General features: G+C 43.3%; 1 protein-coding gene and 1 long non-coding RNA gene across 5 annotated transcripts; one reads left to right on the plus strand and one right to left on the minus strand.

The window, feature by feature from the left end:
- Positions 1 to 659: 659 nt before the first annotated feature.
- On the minus strand, positions 660 to 10,943 carry TGIF1 (TGFB induced factor homeobox 1). 4 transcript variants are annotated; one of them, XM_065053247.1, is made up of 3 exons: positions 10,800 to 10,943; positions 3,114 to 3,340; positions 660 to 1,752 (listed from the first exon to the last, which is right to left on the minus strand). In XM_065053247.1, exons 2-3 carry the CDS (start codon positions 3,294 to 3,296, stop codon positions 1,186 to 1,188), a joined length of 750 nt encoding a protein of 249 aa, XP_064909319.1. In that variant the 5' UTR covers positions 3,297 to 3,340; positions 10,800 to 10,943; the 3' UTR covers positions 660 to 1,185. The 4 variants fall into 4 exon arrangements, with proteins under 4 accessions (XP_064909319.1, XP_005500019.1, XP_021139827.1 ...); XM_005499962.4 differs by lacking the exon at positions 10,800 to 10,943 and adding an exon at positions 10,052 to 10,785; XM_021284152.2 differs by lacking the exon at positions 10,800 to 10,943 and adding an exon at positions 8,599 to 9,025.
- A 173-nt stretch (positions 10,944 to 11,116) lies between these two features.
- On the plus strand, positions 11,117 to 15,934 carry LOC135578598 (uncharacterized). The gene is made up of 2 exons (XR_010470475.1): positions 11,117 to 14,139; positions 15,118 to 15,934. It is a non-coding gene; the product is annotated as an uncharacterized LOC135578598 (long non-coding RNA).
- Positions 15,935 to 23,284: the final 7,350 nt, after the last annotated feature.

Genomic DNA, 23,284 nt, shown 5'->3' on the forward strand with positions numbered 1-23,284 from the left:
AACTTAGATGCTGTTGGCCAGAATACACCCCAATACAACAGGGATCTCTTGGACATCTTTGTCAACCACCTGTTTAAGTATCTCACCAAGACCTGGCTCCCAGAACTCAGATTTCAAGCCAATACAGTCTCTTCTATTTCAGTCTGCTAGAATTACTGAGTCAAAATCATGTCAGTGCTAGGCCAAGAAGAGTGGGAGCCCTTGTCCTCCTCCCCTGAACTTTGTCACCAGTGATGTCTACAAGCTGTATCACAAAGACCTGCAAAGAACACTTGTTCCAACTCCTCCTCTGGCCTTCTCATTTCATCCTCAGGAGAACTTACCCAGGCGCTGTCACATTACCCAGCCCTGCAGTGTATCTAAGAGCCAAAAGCTGGAACTCTTAGAGGGGCCCCAAGATATCCCCTTGAAATTTAATGAGAGTTGCCCACATAGCTCCCTTTGGCCCTTTTACAAAATGTCAACACAGCAGAACACAGGTACTTCTGGCCCACTTTTCAGCATTCCTTCAAACATCTGGTTAACAACTACTAGCATAGCTCTCTAAACCAAACAAAGCCACTATGAGCTCAAAAACATTTCTCACTTCCATTTATTTTAAGAGTAAAGCTGTGTTTGCTGAAAAGCTTGTATTCAACAAAATACTCTGTATGCATCCATTTTTAAAGAAAATATTTTATTACATTATGGGAAAAAAAGCATAATCATCCAAAGTTTGTATTGCTAAAAAAATTGAAAACTTATTTTAGACAGCGTGTCGGTATATTCTGTTCCACATGGGAATGATAAGAAGACTCTGTATCATTACTAGATATTGCACAGTCTGAAAGAAACAAAAACAAATCACATGATCTTGGGAACCATCTCACATTATGAAAAAACCTACAATGAAAACATTAAAAAAAAAAAAAAAAAAAGAAAAAAAAAAACACAACAAAACCAAAAACACAATCCTTTCTTTCTACAGTAGCTTTAAGTTTATAATTCTTGGAATGACCATATTCCACTGAAGACCATCTCAGTGACAGGAAGCTTCATTTCAGCAATCCCTTGTGCAAATAAGATTAATAAAAAAAATAATAATAATGCAGTGAAGTCTTTTGATATCGTGTGGGTGGCAATAACCACACAGCTGTTAGATCCCTGCCTGGAAAAACAAAATGGGGAACGAGAAGGAAAGGGATTTTAGGCCATAAGTTTTGCCTGCAACTCCATCTCTGCCGCCCTTTTGAGTGCAACATCCACCAGTAGCTGAAATCCACTAAAATCCTGGTTAAGGTCTGGTGGGGTTGGAGGAGGAGTGTTGAAGAGCCCACTCTGTGTGTTTGCACCAGGTCCCAGTTTAGATGCATCCTCATGGTAGGAGAGGGAGTTGTCTGTGAAGCCGCTGGCTGGGGACTGCTGCACGTCTGTGGTCTGACCTACATCAGCTGGCTGGCAAAAGTGGAAAGGGGCATCTTTCAACGCAGTCACAGTCGTGTGGCAAATCACCGATGGCCGAGCCAGGACCGATCCCGGGGAAGCCGGCTTGGAAGAGGACAGAGTCTTGCCAATCGGTGCGGCCGCAGGAAGGAAGGCAGTCTCCTCCAGCAGCGGAATGTAGTTCTTTGTGTTGATGGACGACTCCATCAGGCTGCTCTCAGGAAGCTTGGTCCCTCGCCGCGAGATAGTGAATTGGTTTGGGTCTTTGCCATCCTTCCTCAGCATGTCAGGTAAAAGCCTGCGGCGTGCATTGATAAACCAGTTGCAGACCTGCAAATATAATGACAACTTAATTTCTACCTTCATTCATTTCCAACTACGTGCCATTACAGTCGTTGGGTTAGATTAATTAATCCCTCCAAGCAGTTTCCTTAACTGCAGAACAAAAGAGAGACCTACTGGCAAGTTCTGACATGCCTGGCAAAGGCCCTTCCCTTCTTCTGGCTCTACCCCCAGCTCCCCACTCCTGTTACAGAAAGCCCCGGGACATCTGAAGACTGCTAGCCCCAGCAGAGGGGTTTAGCTTTTAACTCTGTGCACACACATTAACCTATTAGGTATTGTTCCCTACATTTAGGTTAATTAACAACAGGAAAACCTTTTCTCTCTGAAGAGAGCCACTCCTCCCACAAATAGTTACTGATTTTCCTTGTTCAACTGACTGTGTCGACAGACATAACATGAATTACCTCATTTAAGGTTGTCCTTGTTTAAATATCAAACCAGTTTCCTGGGTGATACAGGATAGTTTATAGCTTAACGTTTTTGTTGTTGTTTTTTTTTTTTTTCTGTTTACTACATCAAGGAGGTTTTCTGTCTGATGTAACATTAAGGAAATTTTACTTTATAGCGAATTACAACACTTGTACTAACAAATTCATCTGGAAAAATTAAGCCCAGAAGTCAACAGGAATGCTCTATATTCAGCATCTCTCAAAATCAAACCAGGGTTTACCCCAGTTCTCATGCAGTCACCTTCCCATGAGGTGGAAAAGAACGACTGTCAACAACTATTCCAGCAAAGACATGCACAGAAGATGAGAATGATGTGTCCAAGGGACCTCAAAGCTGCCAGTGCTATCTTGGGATAGGAATCCAAACTACCTACACAAAAGCCTGATCGTAACTATACCAACACACTTGAGTAGCTCTAACCCATACAGATTCTTCACTGATCTTGATGGAAGTGATCATACATATAATTATATACATGCATGATCTACAAGAACAAGCCTCAAGTTGCAGTTTTAGAAGTAAAGAGTTATATGTTAAACTGCGTATCTATCACCTTAAAATCTCCGTTGACAAATAAATACCTTCTTCTCACAATAAATTACCTTATACAGACACTTTATGTCTTTTGGGCCTCTATGCCACAAAAATTAGTATGCATGCTCAAATTCATGACTGTCTGTTCTCCCAGAGAAGTAATTTTATTCCCAATAAAAAAAAGATCAACATAACACACAATTCATTTGTATTTCCTTACAAGTGCCATCAGAAGGAGAGTAACAATAAAAAATGAAAACTCACATGCAGAATAAACATTTGTGTCAGTGACTAAACCCCAGGTAAATAACGAAGAAAACAGAAACCAGTTTATTTTGAAGGAAAACTACTTTTTTGAATACCTGTAGTGTGGAAAGGTGTGTCTGTCGGGATAACAGCGCCTTTTCTTGCTCTGAAGGATAAGCATTGTATCGGTGCTCATATAGCCAGTCCCGAAGAATCTGCACGGATTCCTTGGGCAGGTTGCCACGTCTCCTCCGTTTGCCTGAGCCAGCAGATGAGGAAAGATCCAGTGGGACATCCATAGTGTCATCATCCTCCGTTTCACTGCCTGATATTGCAACTACACCTACAATTATAAGAAGACAAGAACAATCAGCCTCCCTAATCTGTAAACTGCTCAGCTCCACCATTCCATGTTTCAGACACATTTTATTATATTAACCATCTTTACTATGAATTATGGTATAGCTTCCTATACAGATTTGTCCTGTAGCGTTAACTTGTCAAGCTGTAGCTTTTCTGTCAGCTGAACAAAAAGTAGCACCAATGATCTGTTCCCAGGGTAATTCTCTACAAACCCTCATTTTCTTGTTCCCCTGGCAACCTTTTATCTGCTGCACGTTATCAGACAGCTTCTATCTAATGCCAATAGTGTCCAAATTTGCTTGCTATGGTATGCATGCAACACTTTTCTTCAAGGGTAACTATGCAGTGGTTGGGCTAAAGGTCAATAAGCAAGAACCCAAACCACCAAACTCAAGCACTGGGTTATTTAATTATTCCTTAACATGATGATGCTTCCCTCCTGGGAGAGATAGCTTGTAGGTTTCATAAATTAATGTTTCATTCTGGATCTATTAATAAAAACTAATGGAACAAGAAAGGAAAAAAGAAAATTGTGTCTGCCCCCACCCCACCTGAGTGGATTTTCACTTTGGAAGGAAAAATGTGCCAGAAAAGGAAAGAAGCAGGTATCCATGTCATGTTAAGAGTCTATCAGCTTATCAGGAGATGGACTTCTGTAATTTAATTGCACTTCTGTATCAAAGAACCACAATCACTTAATGTTCAGGTAGCTTGATTTGTTTGTTTGTTTTAAATGTACGACTTTGCATTCTGATTAGTTTTTCAACTTCATGGTTTTCATCTGTGGAATTCGTGTTCTGTACTACACTTACTACAAAGGCTCCAGATCTACAAGTTAACTTCATACCTTTTTCCTCCAACACAAGGAAGAGAACAGATTTCAAACTTTGATTATGCCTTTATATATACCTATATATTGCACTACTAATAACATGAAGTTATGGTATGTAAATAAAATCAAAACAAGCAAACAAGTATTCAACAGTTAAGAAGCCTACAATTCTACTCCTCTGGTAAGATGCACAAGCCACTGAGGAAACAAATAGTACTGTAAAACACAAAGAAAACCACGCTTTAAACACTGACCAGAAATTCTAGGAATCTTACACACTATATATAAATCTAAATAAGGTACCACCCATTTTCAACTAGTACAATTGAATACTGATTTCAAGTGAAATTATACTGGCTTTCAGAAGCATCTTCTAGGAAGTACAGAAAAAAACCAAGCCCTGTATTTTCAATTTAGATGGGGAGGGTAGGGCAGGGACGAGAGAAAGTTGCTTATTCATGACATCAAAATGGAAAATCTTAATAGTAAAAACAGGTTACATGCCAAAAGTAAAATTTTTATGTGGGCAACCACTCATAATTCAAAAATTTTGTTGAAGGAAACAAAGTCAGATCTAAAGTACAGGAAGTGTGCCCCTGAAAGTATAAAACATATATAGTTATATCCATAAGTAAAGAAATGGAAGGAATTAATGTCATTAAAACAAAAACAGCAAACACAGAAAGAAAAAAGGTGTGAGTACATGTGCAGAAGTTTTCCTTAATACATAGAGGAGGTGGGCAGAGCAGAGGAGAACCTTTCCCCACACTTTCAAACTTTAGCCAAAGCTGACACAGTAAATTATTCTTTCCTTCTACTATTTATGAATAGCTCCAACTTCCTTAAATTTAGTTTACGTTGTCCAAATTTCAATGCATATTTTTAACATTCAGGCATTCCCAGCGGGATGATCAATCTGCAATTTGTCTGGCATAGTTACTTTAGTAACTTACTTAGTATTGTTTCCATTCTCCCAATTGCTGATTTATGTAACTGACAAACACCAAGCTGACATACCGAATTCTTCCTGTGATGATTAGCTACCTAAATTACCCAGTCATGGACCAGGAACAATAGGACAATATTTAAATAGCCAACACAAGATAAACTCCAAATTATGTAAACAGGTTTTTAATTCATGTACAAAGTATGTCAAGTTTGCTTTAAAATGATTCTGAGAAAGCTACTTTGTTATTTCTCATAGCTTCACGGCAAAGTGCTGTCACGCTTGCGAGCTAACCTGAGAACATGCCTTGCACAATGGGCTCCTGGAGCCATGAGGAGCACTTCTTGGAACAAAGATCTTGCACATACAACAAGTAGGATGGCTCTGCAAAGCAGCTCATCCCTTTTAAATTGAATTTAAAAACTAGCCAAAACTAGCCTAAGTTATTCAGACAGTGTTTTCAAGTGCGCTGTTCTTGTTTATCAGAAAACAGAAGTGTTGCAGCACTTCAGTGGGTTGGGTTTTTTGCTTGTTTTTAACTATAATAGGCAGCAAGACAGGACCTTGGAAAACCAGGAAAGGCAAACAGTGGGGGCTGGAAGTAAGAGGAAAGCGAAGCCAAAGAAACTACTTCTATGAGAAAGTTAGGTGTCTAATGGTTTGCGAGCCACATATACGTCGCATAACAAAGAGTCCTTGAGACACACACCTGCCCATCTGGGGTAACCTCTCCAAAATCCAACACACACCTAAAAGGCTTCATGGGAGCCTCTCTGAATCTGAGTAAACTGGCTTGACAGCAAAACTTCTAGAACTGTTGCTCTTTTTCACCGCCGCCCCCAAAGTGGCAAAACACCGTCTGAAAGCCAGCAGCATAAAAAAGTTTCTCTATTTTGCAAACATGATCTAAAGTAAAAGTTGCCATCTGACTAACCGTAACCTACCTAGCAAGAAATGAGTCACCACTGGAGCTGCCCTTTGACCCGCTCGCTTAGTGTGTCATATGAATTGACACAGTAAGTCGAGACGCACAAAGCAGGTTTGGGTTAAGCAGGAAACCCAGTGTAGTACAACAACTTCTCCTCATTTAAATGAGCTCATTTAAATAGACGATCAGCCCTCTGAACTCGGCGGCAGATCTCTCCAGAGCGAGCAGCAACAGGAAGTCATGGCTGGAAATCTCGCACTGCCCCAGCTGATATTTTTTACTAGAGCGGGAGCCACGTTGTTGCTGTCAAGGCTCTGTTTTCATTAAAGCATTCCTGCTGATTACAACCCAGCTTTGTTTTGCCGTCTTGTTAGTCATCAGGCTATTTGTTGCTGGTTTCCTGTTTTAACAGGGCCCAAGTGAAAAGGCTTCTGGCGAGGCTCCATGACTGGACCATTGGCTTACTGTTGTTTACACCCAGAATAAAGACTTGTGGGCACGACGAGTAGCCCCAGCTGACCTACTAATTTCTTTCATCTTAAAAGCAGGTTAGCACCAGGTTATGTCTCTTCCTCAATACATTTAGTCTAAACAGAAAAACTGCTTTTACAGGACTACACTAAAGCAGCACAAGTTCATTTGCAGAGAGATCTAATAAACAATGCAAAATCCCAGTTCTCCACTGGGATGAACAGTCCATGCTATTAATGACCTAAGAACTACACAATCAGCATCCCTTCTTTATAAATTACTTTATCCTCCTGGCTTCCCAGCTGAAGTCACATACATGATTGAATGCACTGTTGTGTCATATCAGTCCAAAGACTTCACAGGTCCTCCCGTAATCAGCTCAAGGAAGATTACACCTAGGATCTCGAGTCTAGGCTCAACACCCAACCACTAACAGCTTGAAACAACTTGAGTAAAAGTACAGTGATGAGTAAAGTTGATTTCAAAATAAACTCCTGCTACTTACAAAGACATGGTGAAATGCCTTGAGGGGGAGGACAAAGCATTTCTAGAGACAGAGACAAATGAAATGGAAGTTAAGCAAATGAAAAATTTAGGTTGAGTATTAGGAAAAAAAACACAACCATCCCATTGTGTCGGGGAGAGCTTCACAGAGGAAGTGGCAAAAGCCAATTGTTATTCAAAACAGGACAAAGTATACCACAATGAACAATGTCTGCCTTCCAGAGGAGATGGACAAAAAATACCTTACAGAAAACCTCCCATCCTACCCCTTAGGGTTCTCTCAATTTCTTAAGCTGGATTTTTTTTTTAATGAGCACAGATAAACAGAACCAGTTTCCATCTAAGGCCCCAATCCTGTTGTAACTAAGTTCAGTAGGATTCCTCACATGTATAAACTTGAGCACATGCCTGTGTCTTTGTGAGATTGTATTCTAAATTGGCTAATTAACAGGCTGAATATGTTCAGTGTGATTGCTATCACGTTATTACTTGTAAAAAAAAACAACTATCCACAGAAGAGTCCTTGAGGTTTTAATCCACAGCCTGTCATCTTTAAAAAAAAAAACAAAAAAACCAAAAAAAAAGCAAAACAAAAAACACAAAAAACAACCGAACAAAAAACCCAACCAACAACAAAATCCAACACACCAAGAAACAAAACCCTAACTAAAATTGAACGTGAATTTTAAAACTACAAACACAAATAGTTTAAAATTATATATAAGTAACCAAGAGCTACAAGGATGCAGAAGGGAATTTCTAAAGAAAAAAAAGACTTTTTCCTCTGAATAGGTTTCATAATTGAGGAACCAGCTTATTTGTTTTCCTCTGCATTTCACAGCTTGTGCTTTATTGCTTCTAAAGCAGCCAGACTTGGCTGTGTTATACATTTTTTTTCTTCAAATGGGATTTTTCTAGGAGCGCAAGCAAGAAATCTGTAACAAAGTCACTCTTTGAAACTTCTTGAATGACCCTCAAATGCCAGGAGGTCACAAATAACTACAAGCCCAACCTTTAATAAAACAAAGGCACCCTAGCCCTAACATCTTTTTAAAAGTTTCCGTCTTTGTCTCCTCACCTTTTAATTTCTGCCACGCAAACCCCAGGCCCATGGCCCCTCTCAAAAGTTCTCCCTCCCGCCTGTCACCTTTCATTGTTTCCATTGTTTCAGCCCAGGACTTGCAAGCATGAAAGCAGATCTTTCCCCCTCTCTCACACACGTACATACACACACAAAGCCCCATACGTGCATACCTAGAAACGACGTCAGCGTTTTTCACACGCATTTATTTCGGGGGTGGCAAGAACAACAGCTGAAAGTGCAGGGAGTTTGGTATTTCACCAACCAGCAGCTGCCCTCGGGGAGAGAAGTCTGAACAATGGAAGCAACAGCAGACAGGAAACCAGCTCACCACTGCTGTGCAAATAGGGAGCATAGGAATGTCCTAAAAATAACTGGGCTAAATTAATTCAGTGAAACCATAGGGAAAAAAAAAAAAAAAGGGAAAAAGAACAAAAAAATCCCTGCTTGCAATAAGGTTAAGAATCTCAACCTACCTCAGACGACTGAAACATTTTAAAGTCAATGCTGTCACTGTCTCTAGGCACAGACGGCTGAGCTTGGTATGCAGCACATGTTGTAATCTAAAAATCCGTGCAGTTCCTAGCAGGCTGAAACGCGCCGTACGCGCCCAGTTCCTGCGGGAACTCCGAAAGCTTCGCTTTTAAACACCACCCTGCCCGCTGTTTAAACTTCGTCTTTGTGCCCTAATTCCCTTTGTGTGCGCTCCTCTTACATGAGTAGCACGTCCAAAGCTTCTTACGAGGGCTACAAACCATACTAGTACATGACGTTTTCTGCAGCCCAATGATTTCACGAACTACATATGCACTAATTGATCCAAGGATACTAACAATGAGCGAGGCTGCTCTACTACAGAGCCGCAGGAATGCGTAGTAGGGGAAAAACAGCACAACTCTGTGGAGTACTGAACATGCGCACTGCTCCCCTCTAACCCTCCACTTTCGGTCATTTAATGGTCTTTGAATGCGAAAACACCCTTCATCCACACCACGGGCTGGTAAATCGCAACTGAAAAGACACTACTTTGCTATAAACTTTTTTTCCAGCCAGGGCAAATGTGTTAAATCTGAACGCACGCTCTGCGTCTTTGTGGCTAAGCTCTAATTTAAAGGCACTTAAAACACCACAAGCGCAAAGAGTAACAATCCTCTAACTTAAAAGTTTGTCTGCTTGTAAATTAACACAAAGGAAACTCAAAAAGCCTTATTTTTCTAGAGGAAAAAAAAAATTCCTCCTTTTAACCCCAACTGTGTCGAAACTTTTGCACTCCCTCCCCCCACCTCGTTTTAATGGATAAAAGGGAAAGAAAAAGCAGGAATTTTCAGCAAAACAAAGCAGATGAGGGTGCGGGTGGGGTGCGCGACCCTCCTGCCGAGTCCCCTCTTTTCCCCCCACCCCCCCGCCCACGCTGCTGGGCCCGCTCCCCCCACGCCGCCGCGAACAAAGAGTTGCCGGACGCCCGCGGGTTGAGGCGCTCGGAGTTGCGGGAGACACCACTTTCCTCGCCCAAAGTTGGGAAAACGACCCGCACCTTCGTTCCCCCTTAACCGGGACAGCGGTGCGCAAAAGCGGGGGAAAAAGCACTTAAATGGAGGGCAGGGGGAAAGAGGTTCGGCAGAAGGAGCGGAAACAAAACTTTCGCAAAGGCACAAAGCGGGCGACTGGACATGTTTTTGACAGGGAGCCAGCGGCGCAGATAGGCGGCCGCCTCCAAACAACAGCCCCGCACGTTTTGTCTGGGAGCGGAGCATCCACTGCCATCTTCCACAGGAGCTCGGCCGGGGGGGAGGGCGAGGGCACTGGGGAGTAAAGGGACTCCATCTGGCTTGCCTTCCACTTCCCCCATAAGCCGTTCCCGTGAGGAGAGGCGCAGGGCACCCCGCCTTCTCCCAGCACTGAACACCTTCCCCAACAACTACCTTTTACCTTTTTTACTTTTCATCTTGATCACGAGGACTGAGCCGCTGCTGCTGCCGGACACCACACACTCCGACCCAAGTTTTTCTCCCTTTGCCGGACGCTGCTTCCCCTTTTAAACTCGGCGAAGACGAGGATAACGAAGACGAAGCAGAAACACCACCGTGGAGCCAAGCACCCAGTCCGGGGCCGCGCTGCTGTCAGCGGGAGCCGCAAGGCTCAGCCTCCCCAGGGGTTTTCTGGTGCTACCGGAGTGGGCTTCACTTCCCTTTGTTCCCTTCTGCCGGCGATTGGCCCCGGCTCGTTAAAGTGAGGAAAAGCACGGGAGGGAAAGGTACACAGGGTCCGCCCTCCCCCACCTCCCCACAGTGACTACAGGAGAGTAACCGAGCGCTGCACTGGCACTCGCGGCTGCCGCGCTGCCTCCTCCTCCTTTCTCCTCCCCTCCCGGGCTGCTGCGGCTCTGTCAGACGGGAGGGGAGGGACGGCCCGGCGGAGCGGGGGGGGTGTCCGCCCGTACTCGCTCGCTCACGCACACACAACAGCGGCAGCGGGGGGAGCCGTCCGTGCCTCCCGCTCCCTCGCCTTTCATCCAGGCAGACGTTTGATCATTAAACTGGAAGGAGAAGGGGGCGAGAGAAGGGGCGAGGGGGGAGGAAAGATTTTGACAGCTGCCCTTGACTAGCCTCCTCCTGTTGCTGCCGGATGAGCCACCCACTCCTTCGCATGAATAGAGAGAAGAAAAGAGAGTACGTACGGCAGGAGAAGGAGCCTTCTAAAGAACGGCGCCCGCCTCCCGGCTACCGAGCGGCCCGGCGGGGGCTGTTTCCCCTCCTGCCCTCCCTCGTCCCCGGTGGCACCCGGTGGCCACGGCCGGTCGGCGCTAACCAGCCGCTCCCGCGGGGAAGGCGAGCCCCGTTTCTGGGGTTATTTTTACATCAGTTCGTAAAGGTTGTTTTTCTCCTCCTCCACTCGCAGCCCCCACCCCCCCCCGGCGCGGTGGATTTTGCTGCGACTCATGCTCGTAGCTGTAAAGAAAGAAGTCTCACAGCTTGACTCATCTCTCTCAGGCAAGCACGTGGTGCAGCAACAGTTTATTTTCCTGCGAGATGGGGAATGCGGGACCTGCGAGCCGCCCGTTCGCGGAGGCTTCGCTTCCAGCTTCCCACCGAGGTTGGCTGGGGAGAGCCCTCCCCGAAACGCGGGCGGCTTCGGCTCCCTGCGTCCCCCCCGCGCCGCCCCCTGTGGAAGTGAGGTGCCCGTCGGCACTGGGCGCGAACTTCAAAAACCCAGAACTCCGAGCTCTGGGCTGAAGTTTCATGCGCGAGAAGTTTTCTTGTGGAAAGTAAAACAAGCCGCCTTGCCTCGAAAGGCGGGTGCGGATGCAGCGTGCTTTTTGTGCACGGCAATGTGTATATTTATGTTACTCCCGCACTGCCACGTGTTGGGCTGTTTGCGGACGAGGAGGCGCCGGGGGTTGTGAAGCAAACGCTTTAAACGGCTGATGAAATAATGAATTCCTACGGCAGTGCAGGGCTCCCGCCTCCCCCCACCTCCCTGCTCGGCGGCGGGGACATCCACACAAACACGCGATTCAACAGCAGAAGAGGAAGCAACAAGCGTTTTAACAGAAAATCCTCCCAAGTACCTTGTAACTATTTTTATGTGGCGTAATTACAGCGACCTTGCTGGAGATAAAACAGCTGTTACATCCTGAATGGGGGACATGTGTGGGGCGGGGGGAGGGGGAAGGAGGAGGAGGTGCGGCTGGTGAGTCACGTCAGTTAACAAGGCGCCGCTGTTGGGCACTGCGGGATCAGGGTCTGGCTTTTGGGTGACGGTTGCGGTTGGCTACTGGTATCTGGCGTGCCTTGCCCGGGGGGGGGCAGCAAGGTGGCTCGCAGCGCCGGAGCCAGGCGGGCGGTTGTGCCGCTCGGAGCTGACGGAGAGCCCGCCGGCGGCACGAGCCGGACCGTTACCCGCCGACCAACCGCCCTCCGCGCGCCCTTCGGGCCGCCTTCCCGCCGCCGTCGCCCCTGGGCTGCGTCCCGTTGGGTTCGTGCCCGGGCAGGGGTGAGAGAGCCCGGTGCTGCCGCCCCGTAAGGTGGCAGCTCGGGAGAACGAGGCTCGCTGCGGGGCTGGTGTTTGTAATGTGACAAGAAGCGAGCTGTGTCTCCGAGGGACTGGTGACTGAGGGGGGAGGGTGTGCGCGCACGCCGCCGTTTTTTTTTTGTTGTTGTTGTTGGTTTTTTTTTCCCCCGTGTTTTGTTTTTGTTGTTTAAAATCCTGCTTGCCAGCTGTGGAGGCTGACTCTTCCAACTGGTGTTTTGAGTGTCCGGGCATGGCCAAGCTAAAAAACTAATTACGGGAAGTTAACAAAAGACACGTCAAGGATTTGAAGAGATTTCCCTTTCTCCATACCGCCCAAGCTGCCCCACGCTTACTTACTGTCCTCAGGGCTGCCAGAAAGTTTGTGAACCAAACTCTTTCTTTTTGTTTTTTAGGTTTGTTTGGGTTGGATTTGTTGACAATTTTCCAGGTTTTTTTTTTTTGTTTTTTTTTTAGCCAAGTCACTTTTATGAGGGGAAAAATAGAAGTTTTATTTTCAGACTGATCTCAGGCTTGCTTTTAAGAGCGTTGGGAAGAACCTTTCTATCTCTGCTGGAACGTCAGTTCCTAGGAATTTTCTCAGAGGGACACAAGGAAAAGATTAGTTTCAACTTAGTGTGACAGCTTTTTAGCTATCAGAAGCTGGCAGTGGACCAGTGGGTGTTCATTCCTAGCTCCCCGGGTACAAAATGCACAGAGAGAAACATTTTTTGGTACAAAGCTATTTTGCAGATGTGAATATGGAGGGTGTTTATCCATAGTTGGGACCACTGGGAGAGACAGTGGGCTTGTGCAGTGCACCTTGTGGTTGTTGGCTCTGTAGGTGCATTGGATCTGTCTACAAATTCTGGCTGTCTTTGCCTCTCGAAGACTCTTGATATGTGTTGGAGGTGGTAGGGTGGATAAAGTTTGCAGAAAACTACCAGTAAAACCTCAGCACACCTGGAACAAGCTTGTATCTAAAGACAGAGCAGATGATTTTTCTCATTTGTCCTGAGCTCAAACCTTAAGAACAGAACAACTTGATTTTACGATGAATGCAATAACTTGGTGGCCCATAAGTTGATGATGGGTGTTGCTATGAGCTGCTGCTTGCAGGCAGAAGTAGATGGTATGTAAAACAATTTGTACCTTTCTGCAGTTTTTCATGTTGGCGAGGCTGTGTTTTTTAGAATTACTTGATGTGCTGGAGCTGCATGAGCACTAACAAATGTATTTCACATGCAGTTCATACTGCTCACTGAGCAACTTTAGCACCTGTGCAGCTCCTTGGGTAAGCAGTGGATCAAGATATATCTGTGCCAACAGGTTTGAACAGCTTGATTTAGTCAGGGCAAGTTCAGCTCTGTCTGGACCCATCTGCACAGACATGCTGTAAGTATTCATAAAACTGGAATCCAAGAATGGAGAGAAATAAAACTGGAGGGGCTAGATTTTGAATTGCTCAATAACTGTCCATATCATAGGTTTATCAGTGTTCTGCGGTGATGCATGCATGTTTCTGGCATATGGTATATTGTGTGATTAATTGTATGTTTCTTACTTTACAAGTGCTTTGCTTTGAGGTGCTGGGACTGTGTTTGTCTGACTACTGCTGAAGTCTCCAAGGCCATGTTTTGGGCATAGAAACTCTTTAATGAAGTACTCTGGAAAATCAGGACCTAGGCATCTCAGGCCTGTGGATGTTTATCTTCACCTGTTTGTTCCAGTTTCACAAACAGGAGAGTGGTGTGGGTGTGGTTTATTCCTTTATATTCAGGACGGAATTAAGTAGTGCGCAGTAAGTTAAACAGGTCATACCTTTGGCAATGAGAATAAAGCAATGTTAACGAATAACTCTTCTTCCAGTGAACAAATCTGTTCTATGCATGGAAAACCAGGAATCACTGCTGTGGGTCACACCCATTCTTCACCTTTTTTTCTCCATGGCATTGCCTAGTCTCAGATATATCAGAGGAAAAGGAGAGACTACAGAAGGCAGATGTGAGGTAATATTTTCTCACAAAATTCTCATCCAAATCTTTAATAAGCAATGGAGCAATAGTTTAGCTTCAAATGTTGTTACTGCGGTAGCTGGATGGTTTTTATACTGGTATAAAAGTTAAATATCTCTATAGCGTTAAAACTCTGTAATGGCAGTCAGTGGCAGAGTAGCATGTTGACTTCTGAATTACATAAAAATGCTTTTTTTTTTTTCTTATCTATTTATTTCATTGAATAGCCCCTTGTGCTTTGAGACAATGAAAACAGAAGTTCCTGTTTTTACCTTCTCTGTACCATTCATTATTTTATATACTTTCATAATGTCTCCTTTCTGAGATAAGATTTTTCACTCTTCTCAATCTCTTTTCCTGTGAGAATTACTCCTAGCTTTTGATCATTGCCTTGGTTATCTCCCAGGTTTATTTAGTCCTACAATATTCCATTTTCCAGTAAAGGTGACTTATGCTGCATGCAGTATTCTAAGTAAGGTTATGCCTCTGATTACAATATATATTTGATATTGCTCCCTGACCTATTTCTTGTGGAATACAGTGTGTTAGGCTTTATCTTTGGCTGCTGCTACATACTGAGCATGGTGCTCTATCAGCTTTGGAGCTTATATAGCTTGTTTGAAGTTTCTCTTATGCATGGCTTCATATTTATCTCAGTGCTGAATTTCTTTTGTTATTGTATTGTTCATTCATGTAACTGAAGTCACACTGAAATGACTTACAAATCTCCCTTTTCCCAAATACATTTTTGATAGCTGCAGACTCTGGCACCTCACTGTTCCTTACCTCTCCTTGTTTCTCCTTCTGTCACTGGTCTAATATATCAAAAAACACCACACTGAGTACAGGACTCAGAATCACCCTGCTGTGAAACTTTGTCATAATAAAAGACAACCATTTAATCTTACACTTCAATTTTCTTGCTCTAACCAGGTATTAATTCATTATTATTGTTTGTGTTTTTCACTCTAGCATCATCTTGGTTTCCTCAGCAGCTCCTTGCATGGAACCTTGTCAAAAACCTTTTGGAAATCTAAATAAATTATGCCAACCATCTGTGCTCCCATAATTAGAGCTCGCTTTGCCATCTTTGTGCAAGGGCAAAAAGGGTAAATCAAAGTCATGAAGATAGTCCTAAGGTTTCAGAACTTCTGCATAATAGACTCTGCAGCTTCAGCATGCTTTACACTTTTTCTATGTGGGCATTCTTGTGGTTATTGAAGATCAAAGAACAACAAAACCCCTAGGAATTCCTTATGTAGAATCATACTGACTCCTTTCTGGTACAGCATCAGGTTTGCAACTATTTCGTTGTTGGTATCAACTTTAGTATGGACTCGAAGTAAGGGGCAGTAGTTATTTTCAACAAGGATCAGCCACTGCAGTGATCTGTGCTTGCCACTGGGGTTTCTACATGTCTACTGGCAAAGGGGAGCAACAGCTTCTCTAAAAGTTTCTAGTGCCGAGTGACTCAGTATATAAGCACATGGAACTAGAATATTATGATTACTGTAGGGGCAACTTAAGTATATACAGTAATGTTAGTTATGGTATAATGCAGAAACATCACAAATGGCATAATCACTCTCTGAGACTAAAAGTTGTGCAGATACTCTGGGGAGTCTTTGAAACTTGCATTAATGTAAAAGCAATTTCTTCATAGTTTGAAGTCAGACTACCATGTAACATTAAAAATATTAAAAGTCAATTATAGGTTTAATCTTGCTTGGAGTAATACTGTTAACTTTTAGGTTTTAATTTAAAATAAAAGTACGAGTTTGACAAGGAACAGACCTCATATATTCCTTCTAGTTACGCAGAAATGATAATTTTTGTCCACCACAGGTGCATCTCATAAGTGCTTTGCCCTGTTGTCTAAGAGGAGAGGCTCAGGCTCCATGGCAAATGACAGTTGTCAGTCTCAGCTCAAGAACTTGGGGCATGTAAGGAAACAGATCCCTCTTCTCTGAAATTTGAAACTGTGTGTGCAATTTATGTAATTGTTTTTTGCTTATCTGTAAGAAGCTAAGCAAGTAAATCAGGTATAGCTGACAAAAAAAAAAAAGGGGGGTTTTAGGGGGTTTTGTTTTGTTTTAATTGTGGGATGACTAACATGCTTTTACCACAGACTGGTTAGTGCATACCAAAGACAAGTCAGGAGGTTTACTGTGAGGCACCCTAAGCAAGAGTGACCTTGCTTAGCTGACCTTGTCTAACTAATTACTAGAATGTCTATCTCTGATTAAGGTTTTGCATAAACAGATGATAACTGTACAAAATTCATCCTTTAAAGCAACAAAGACACAGAATCACAGAATCGACTGGGTTGGAAAAGACCTCAGAGATCATCGAGTCCAACCCTTGGTCCAACTCTAGTCCGTTTACTAGATCATGGCACTAAGTGCCATGTCCAATCTCAGTTTAAAAACCTCCAGGGACGGTGAGTCCACTACCTCCCTGGGCAGGCCATTCCAATGCCTAACCACTCTCTCTGTAAAGAATTTCTTTCTAATATCCAGCCTAAATTTCCCCTGGTAGAGTTTAAGCCCATGCCCCCTTGTCCTGTTGCTAACTGCCTGGGAGAAGATACCAATCCCCACCTGGCTATAACTTCCCTTCAGGTAGTTCTAGAGAGTGATGAGGTCACCTCTAAGCCTCCTCTTCTCTAGACTAAACAACCCCAGCTCCCTCAGCCTCTCCTCGTAGGTCTTATGTTCAAGTCCCTTCACCAGTCGTGTTGCTCTTCTCTGGACCCGCTCCAGCACTTCAATGTCTTTCCTGAACTGAGGGGCCCAGAACTGAACACAATACTCCAGGTGTGGCCTCACCAATGCAGAGTACAGGGGAAGGATCACTTCCCTTGTCCTGCTGACCACGCTATTTTTGATACAGGACAGGATACCGTTGGCCTTCTTGGCCACCTGGGCACACTGTTGGCTCATGTTGAGCTTCCTGTCAATTAGTACCCCCAGGTCCCTTTCTGTCTGACTGCTTTCCAGCCACTCTGCACCCAGCCTGTAGCGCTGCAGGGGGTTGTTGTGACCAAAGTGCAGCACCCGACATTTGGCCTTATTGAACTTCATCCCATTGGAATCAGCCCATTTTTCCAGTCTATCCAGATCCTTCTGCAGAGCCCTCCTGCCTTCCAGCAGGTTGACACTCCCTCCCAACTTGGTGTCATCAGCAAATTTGCTGATGATGGTCTCAATCCCCTCATCTAAATCGTCAATAAAGATGTTAAACAGGACTGGACCCAACACTGACCCCTGGGGAACACCACTAGTGACTGGCCGCCAGCTGGATGCAGCCCCATTCACCAGCACTCTCTGGGCCCGGCCCTCCAGCCAGTTCTTAACCCGGCGTAGAGTACACTTGTCCAAGCCATGGGCTACCAGCTTTTGCAAGAGTATATTATGGGAGACAGTGTCAAAGGCCTTGCTGAAGTCCAGATAGACCACATCCACTGCTTTCCCCTCATCCACCAGGTGAGTCACCTGATCATAAAAGGAGATCAGGTTGGTCAGACAGGACTTGCCCCTCCTAAACCCATGCTGGCTGGGTCTGATCCCTTGTCCATCCTGAAGGTGCTGTGTGATTCCATTCAGGATGATCTGCTCCATAACCCTGCCAGGCACCGAGGTCAGGCTGACAGGCCTGTTGTTGCCAGGGTCAGCTCTGCAGCCCTTTTTGTGGACTGGGGTAACATTGGCCAATTTCCAATCGTATGGGACCTCCCTAGTGAGCCAGGACTGTTGGAAGATGATGGAGAGCGGCTTGGCAAGTTCTTCTGCTAGCTCCCTCATCACCCTAGGATGGATCTCATCTGGTCCTATAGACTTGTGAGGATCCAGATGGCTCAGTAAATCACCAACTATTTCCTCCTGGAATACAAGGGGCCTATTTGGCTTCCTATCTCTGTCAACCACCTCCAGAGATGAGTTGTCCTGAGGGCCACCTGTCTTACTGGTAAAAACTGAGGCAGAGTAGGTATTAAGTACCTCAGCTTTCTCCTCATCTTTGTTAACTATATTTCCCTCAGAGTCCAACAGAGAAATGGAGGTTTTCCTTGCCCCTCCTTTTGTTATTAACATATTTGAAGAATGACTTTTTATTATCCCTGACAGAATTGGCCAAATTAACTTCAAATTGCACTTTTGTTTCCCTGATCTTTTTTCTGCATGATCTAGCTATTTCCATAAATTCTTCATAAGTAGCCAGCCCTTTTTTCCACAGTTGGTAAAGTCTCTTTGTATTTCTGATTTCATTCAGAATCTCCCTGTTTAGCCAAGCCGGTTGTCTTCCCCGCTGGCTAGCCTTTCGGCACAATGGTATAGCCTGTTCCTGTGCACTCAAAACCACCTGCTTGAAGCATGTCTAGCCCTCCTGGGCCCCCTTGTTTTTAAGCATTGTTTCCCAGGGTATGCTCTGAACTAGACTTCTGAATAGGCAAAAATCTGCCCTCCAGAAGTCCAGCGTAGAGGTTTTGTTAATGGTTCTCCCTGCATCTCTGAGTATTGAAAATTCTATTATTTCATGGTCGCTATGCCCCAGGCAGCCTCCAACCACTACATCTCCCACCAGCCCTTCTCTGTTTGTAAACAGTAGGTCTAGCGGGGTCTTGCCCCTGGTGGGCTCATTTACCAGCTGATGAAGGAAATTGTCCTCTATACACTCTAGGAACTTCCTAGACTGCCTCTTCTGTGCAGTATTGAGCTCCCAGCAGATATCCGGCAGGTTAAAGTCACCCACAAGAACAAGGGCCGTCGATTTTGAGACATCTGCCAGCTGCTTGTAGAATAATTCATCTCCTTCATCGTCCTGGTTGGGTGGTCTATAACAGACACCCACGAGGATGTCAGCCTTGTTGGACTTCCCCCTGATTCTGGTCCACAGGCACTCAACTTTGTCACTGCTGACCTCAAGTTTAACAGAGTCGAGTGACTCTCTAACAAATAAAGCCACCCCTCCACCTCTCCTACCCTGCCTATCTTTTCTGAAGAGCTTGTAGCCACACATAGCAGCACTCCAGTCATATGAGTCATCCCACCATGTTTCTGTGATGGCAACTACGTCATAGCTTTCCTGCTGCACGATGGCTTCCAGCTCCTCATGTTTGTTGCCCATACTGCGTGCATTAGTGTACATGCACTTCAAGTGGGCTGCTGATTTCACTCTTAATTCGGGCTTTCCATCCTTAGGCTAAGGATCCAAAGCCTAAGAGATGTCTATACTAGCTATAGTTTTTTTTTCAAGGCTGAATGTTAATTGAAAATAAAACAACTCTTAATGACTGTATCTGGGCACTTTTATTCTTTTTAGTGTAGTCTACTCTAAAGAAAATAAAGATGTATTGAATATTTTAGAATAGTTCAGTTGGAAGGGACCTACACCAATAATCTAGTCCAATGGTCTCCTTTAGAGCTACTGCTGTCTTTTCCTGAAATTGGGATGGAAAGCACTTCAACATTCAATATGCAAAAATCTCAAAACAGTAAATTGAGAAATTATTCTCCAAAATTCCTACTTTAAGGATTTAGCAATTCCAAAATTTAAGGATTAAGTAATTCCATTTTAGAAATTGTACTAATTAATAACCTAATATTCAGCCAAGTTTTTGCTTGGTCGAGTCTACACTAAAATTGTTATTTTTTTTTAAGAATTTTATTTCAGGAATGTTGTCTCTAAAGTTATTTCTGTCCTTAGAAGAGAAGGTTAAATTTGACTTGTAGAAGGACAAAAATGCAGTTGTAATGAAAGAAATATATTGCTTTTTATTATACTAAATATTATTTGGTATAACAATAAATAACATAATTAGTTTTTTAAAAAGAAGAATCTAACTTGGAATACTTATCATGCCTGTGAACTAAACAAGTGATGTTACTACATCTTAATACTTTGAGGAATAGTACTTGCTAAAGACACACTGTCGCCCTTCATTAGGGTGGAAGGCTTATGCAGGAAATAAGAATGCCTTATTGGACTGCAGATTTTCCATGCCTTTTTAACAGAACATAAATGTGGATGCTATTTATTAAGTATAATAGTATAGAAAAACCTATTTGGAAATATAACCTCATATTCAACAAAGATTGAAAAAGGTGCAGACTAGATAAAAAGTAGCATGATTTTATGACAGGCCACAATTAAACAACATATACTGAATTTAGAAAAAGCTTTCACTGGTGTCTGTGCTGTACCTGCTCTGAATATATGCTGGGAGCTTGATTTTTCAAAGCTGTCAGCTTTGCGCTTTTTTAGGTATTGCATCCACTTTATTTTTGGTGCTGTGATTGTATTATTAATCTTCAATGTTACACAATTTAAAATTAATGCTTATGTTATTCTGAGTGAGCTGTAATTTTCACATATTAAAGTGAAAACAGAATATTCTTTCAATATTATAGACGTGTTACAGAGATTTTGAGTGACTGGTCAAATTTACAGCATTATGGCACTGCTTCATCAATTGAATGTATAAGCAAGCTATTCATGTTATTTTATGTACTGAGCATTTATGTACATACTACTCAGCTGAAAAGGTTCAATGCCTGCTTGAGAGCCCAGCCTTAAGGAACAAATTTGTAGAATTAGGGACTGTTGCATATATCTTGCAGGTGATAGCAGTGAGCTGATCTTTCCACCTGGGTGGAGCCATGAAAAGGATGTTTGATGACTAAAGAAAAGGGTTAAGTTTTCACAACTGAAAAAGGTGTGTAAGGTTTTTAAAGTGACAGGTAATGGGTGTTGGCTGCCTTTCTATAAAATCCTAGACATAGCCTGAGGCTCTTGTCTTCTGAAGGCAAATGCACGTGTTGATGATTTGGACTGTGCCTGTCTGCAGTTATGATTCAGGGCACCAAGGAAGACCACTAAACCTGCATGTGGCCCATCCAAGTGTTGAGTATTAGGAGCCAATGAGAGACCTATGGTCCCAGGAAAGTAATTTCACTAATTTGGGGGAGGAGGAGGGGAGGATCACAGCAACTGGGTAGGGGCTTCTGCTCTCAGCCTCAGTACTTTCGTACTAGGGAAAATGTAAGGTATTGGTACTTGTTTTCAAAAACCCAAATCCTGAAGGTTTGCAGATAAAGGAGGATTGAGCAGGAGAGCAAAACAGGAATGCATGCTGTCTGTGTTCAGTAATGCTGACATTTCAGAGTCTGCTTTCTGGTCTCTGCGTAGTGTGTTCTTCCTACACACTATCATAAAATCCAGCACTACTTAGGACAGCCTTCCATTTGGATGTATAGGATCCAGGCTGATATAGGGAAAGCACTGCTGCCCACTGAAAGAAATAGCCTCTTTAACAAAACCAACCAACCAAACAAAAAAAACCTAGACACCATGAGATAAGTGAGCTTTTTATATAAAAATATTTTTTCTACATCAGGATATTCCTTGTGAATGCTGAAGTAAAATGACACAGCCTACAGAATTGTAATTTTCAGGGATTTTTTTTTTTTTTTTAATGCTATGATATGTTGGTGAAGGGTAAACTGTAACCCAGGAGCATACCAGGATTGGATTTCTGGTATGTGGCACTTAAAGATACAGGTGTTCTGGGCAGTCTATAAGCAGCCTGAGATAACTAGTCCCTTTTGTGAAGGCCTAAGGCAACCTGTCACCAAGTAGTCTTTCACAATGTCAAAAAAAGAACATGAGGCCACATTGATCTCAAAACAGCAACCTCATGAATATCTGTCTTGGATACAATATGGAACCTTTGACAACGCTTCAAATAGTGTGAGAAGCCTTAACCTATGCAAAGTGAATTATATTATGGCAATCAGTCTGTAAAACTGTGTATGCTAAGCATTTGCTTTCACAAGATTTGGACATTACAACAAGTAAATGCTAAAAAATACCCTTTGTGTAATTTTGTGATAAGTCTTCATGATTCTGATCTTTTTGGGGAGTCTTTAGACATAGTCATCTGAAATGCAACCTGTGACACTGGGGGACATCCTCAGTACTTCATGGGTGCTCTGCGGCCTGCATAATTAGCTAGTAAGAGTCATATCTAATTGCTTTTTGTCATGCAGTAGGCAGAACTATTGTTCTTTCAGAGAAGTGGGGAATAACTGCCCCGGGGACCTCAGGGAAATTGTGTTAACACATTAGGAGACACTGAACATACAAGTAGCTGAGCTTGTATCCTCAGTGTAAAGTGAGTACATTAGCAGCCTGACTGAAGGCAAGGTTGGATTGAAAACTAGATTTGTGTGGAGATTTCATGTCTTGATAAGAAAGGTGTCTCAGGATGCTTAAGGAAGAAGTGAAATTAGATTAACAAATTGTGCATCCTTATGGAGCAAACGTAAGTCTTTACAGCTGTTAATCATCTGTTATTAAAATGCTAACATCTATGTTTTTCTTCCTTGCATTGCAGTTAAGAGGTATAGTAAGAGCTACACATCCTAATACCAGCAAATATTAGAATCTTTTATACCTACCACACCTCTACCCCTTATGAGGCACAACAAAACCTGACAAGTCTAAGTAGGGTCATTAGTTTCCTGAGAAGTTGGAATTGAATCACCTGGATGCTAACAGGATCTTATGTAGGATCATCAGATGGTGAAGGATCAGCTGTTCAGAGATCAGCCTCAGGTGTGGAGCTGTTTGATTGACTGGTTAGTTCTGAAAAGTGTAACGGAAGGCTACAGGAAGTTTGATTGACTTTCAGTCTTTGGGTTGTTTACAACTTTACAAGGTGCTAATTATTTGTCTTACCTGTGTGCAGTTAAGGCAGATGATTGACGTCTGTTTCAGTCTTTTGCAAGTGTGCCTGCAGTCACAAAATCTAAGCAAGCTGCATTTCTGTTCTTAAATCACATTAGTTCAAGGCTGTGTAACTTCCACTTAAAATCTTTTAGCCTCAATTGTGAAACCAAAACATTGAGAGTTTCAAAAATACCATATTTATTTTTGACTTGTTAACTGAATGCTAATTGGTATTGAACTAATGTGTGTGTTCTCACTCGTTTATCTGGAAACTGCTGCCAGTTTTAATAGTAGATAAATAATATATACCTGCAGTAAACTCTAGTGCACATAAAGTGCTATATAACTCTATACTGTCAAATTGTTAACCTATATGTATTCGTGTTAACATAACATGCCTGCCTCATGATTA

The sequence above is a fragment of the Columba livia genome, chromosome 2 (assembly GCF_036013475.1).
Source record: "Columba livia isolate bColLiv1 breed racing homer chromosome 2, bColLiv1.pat.W.v2, whole genome shotgun sequence".
Classification (NCBI taxonomy): Eukaryota; Metazoa; Chordata; class Aves; order Columbiformes; family Columbidae; genus Columba; species Columba livia.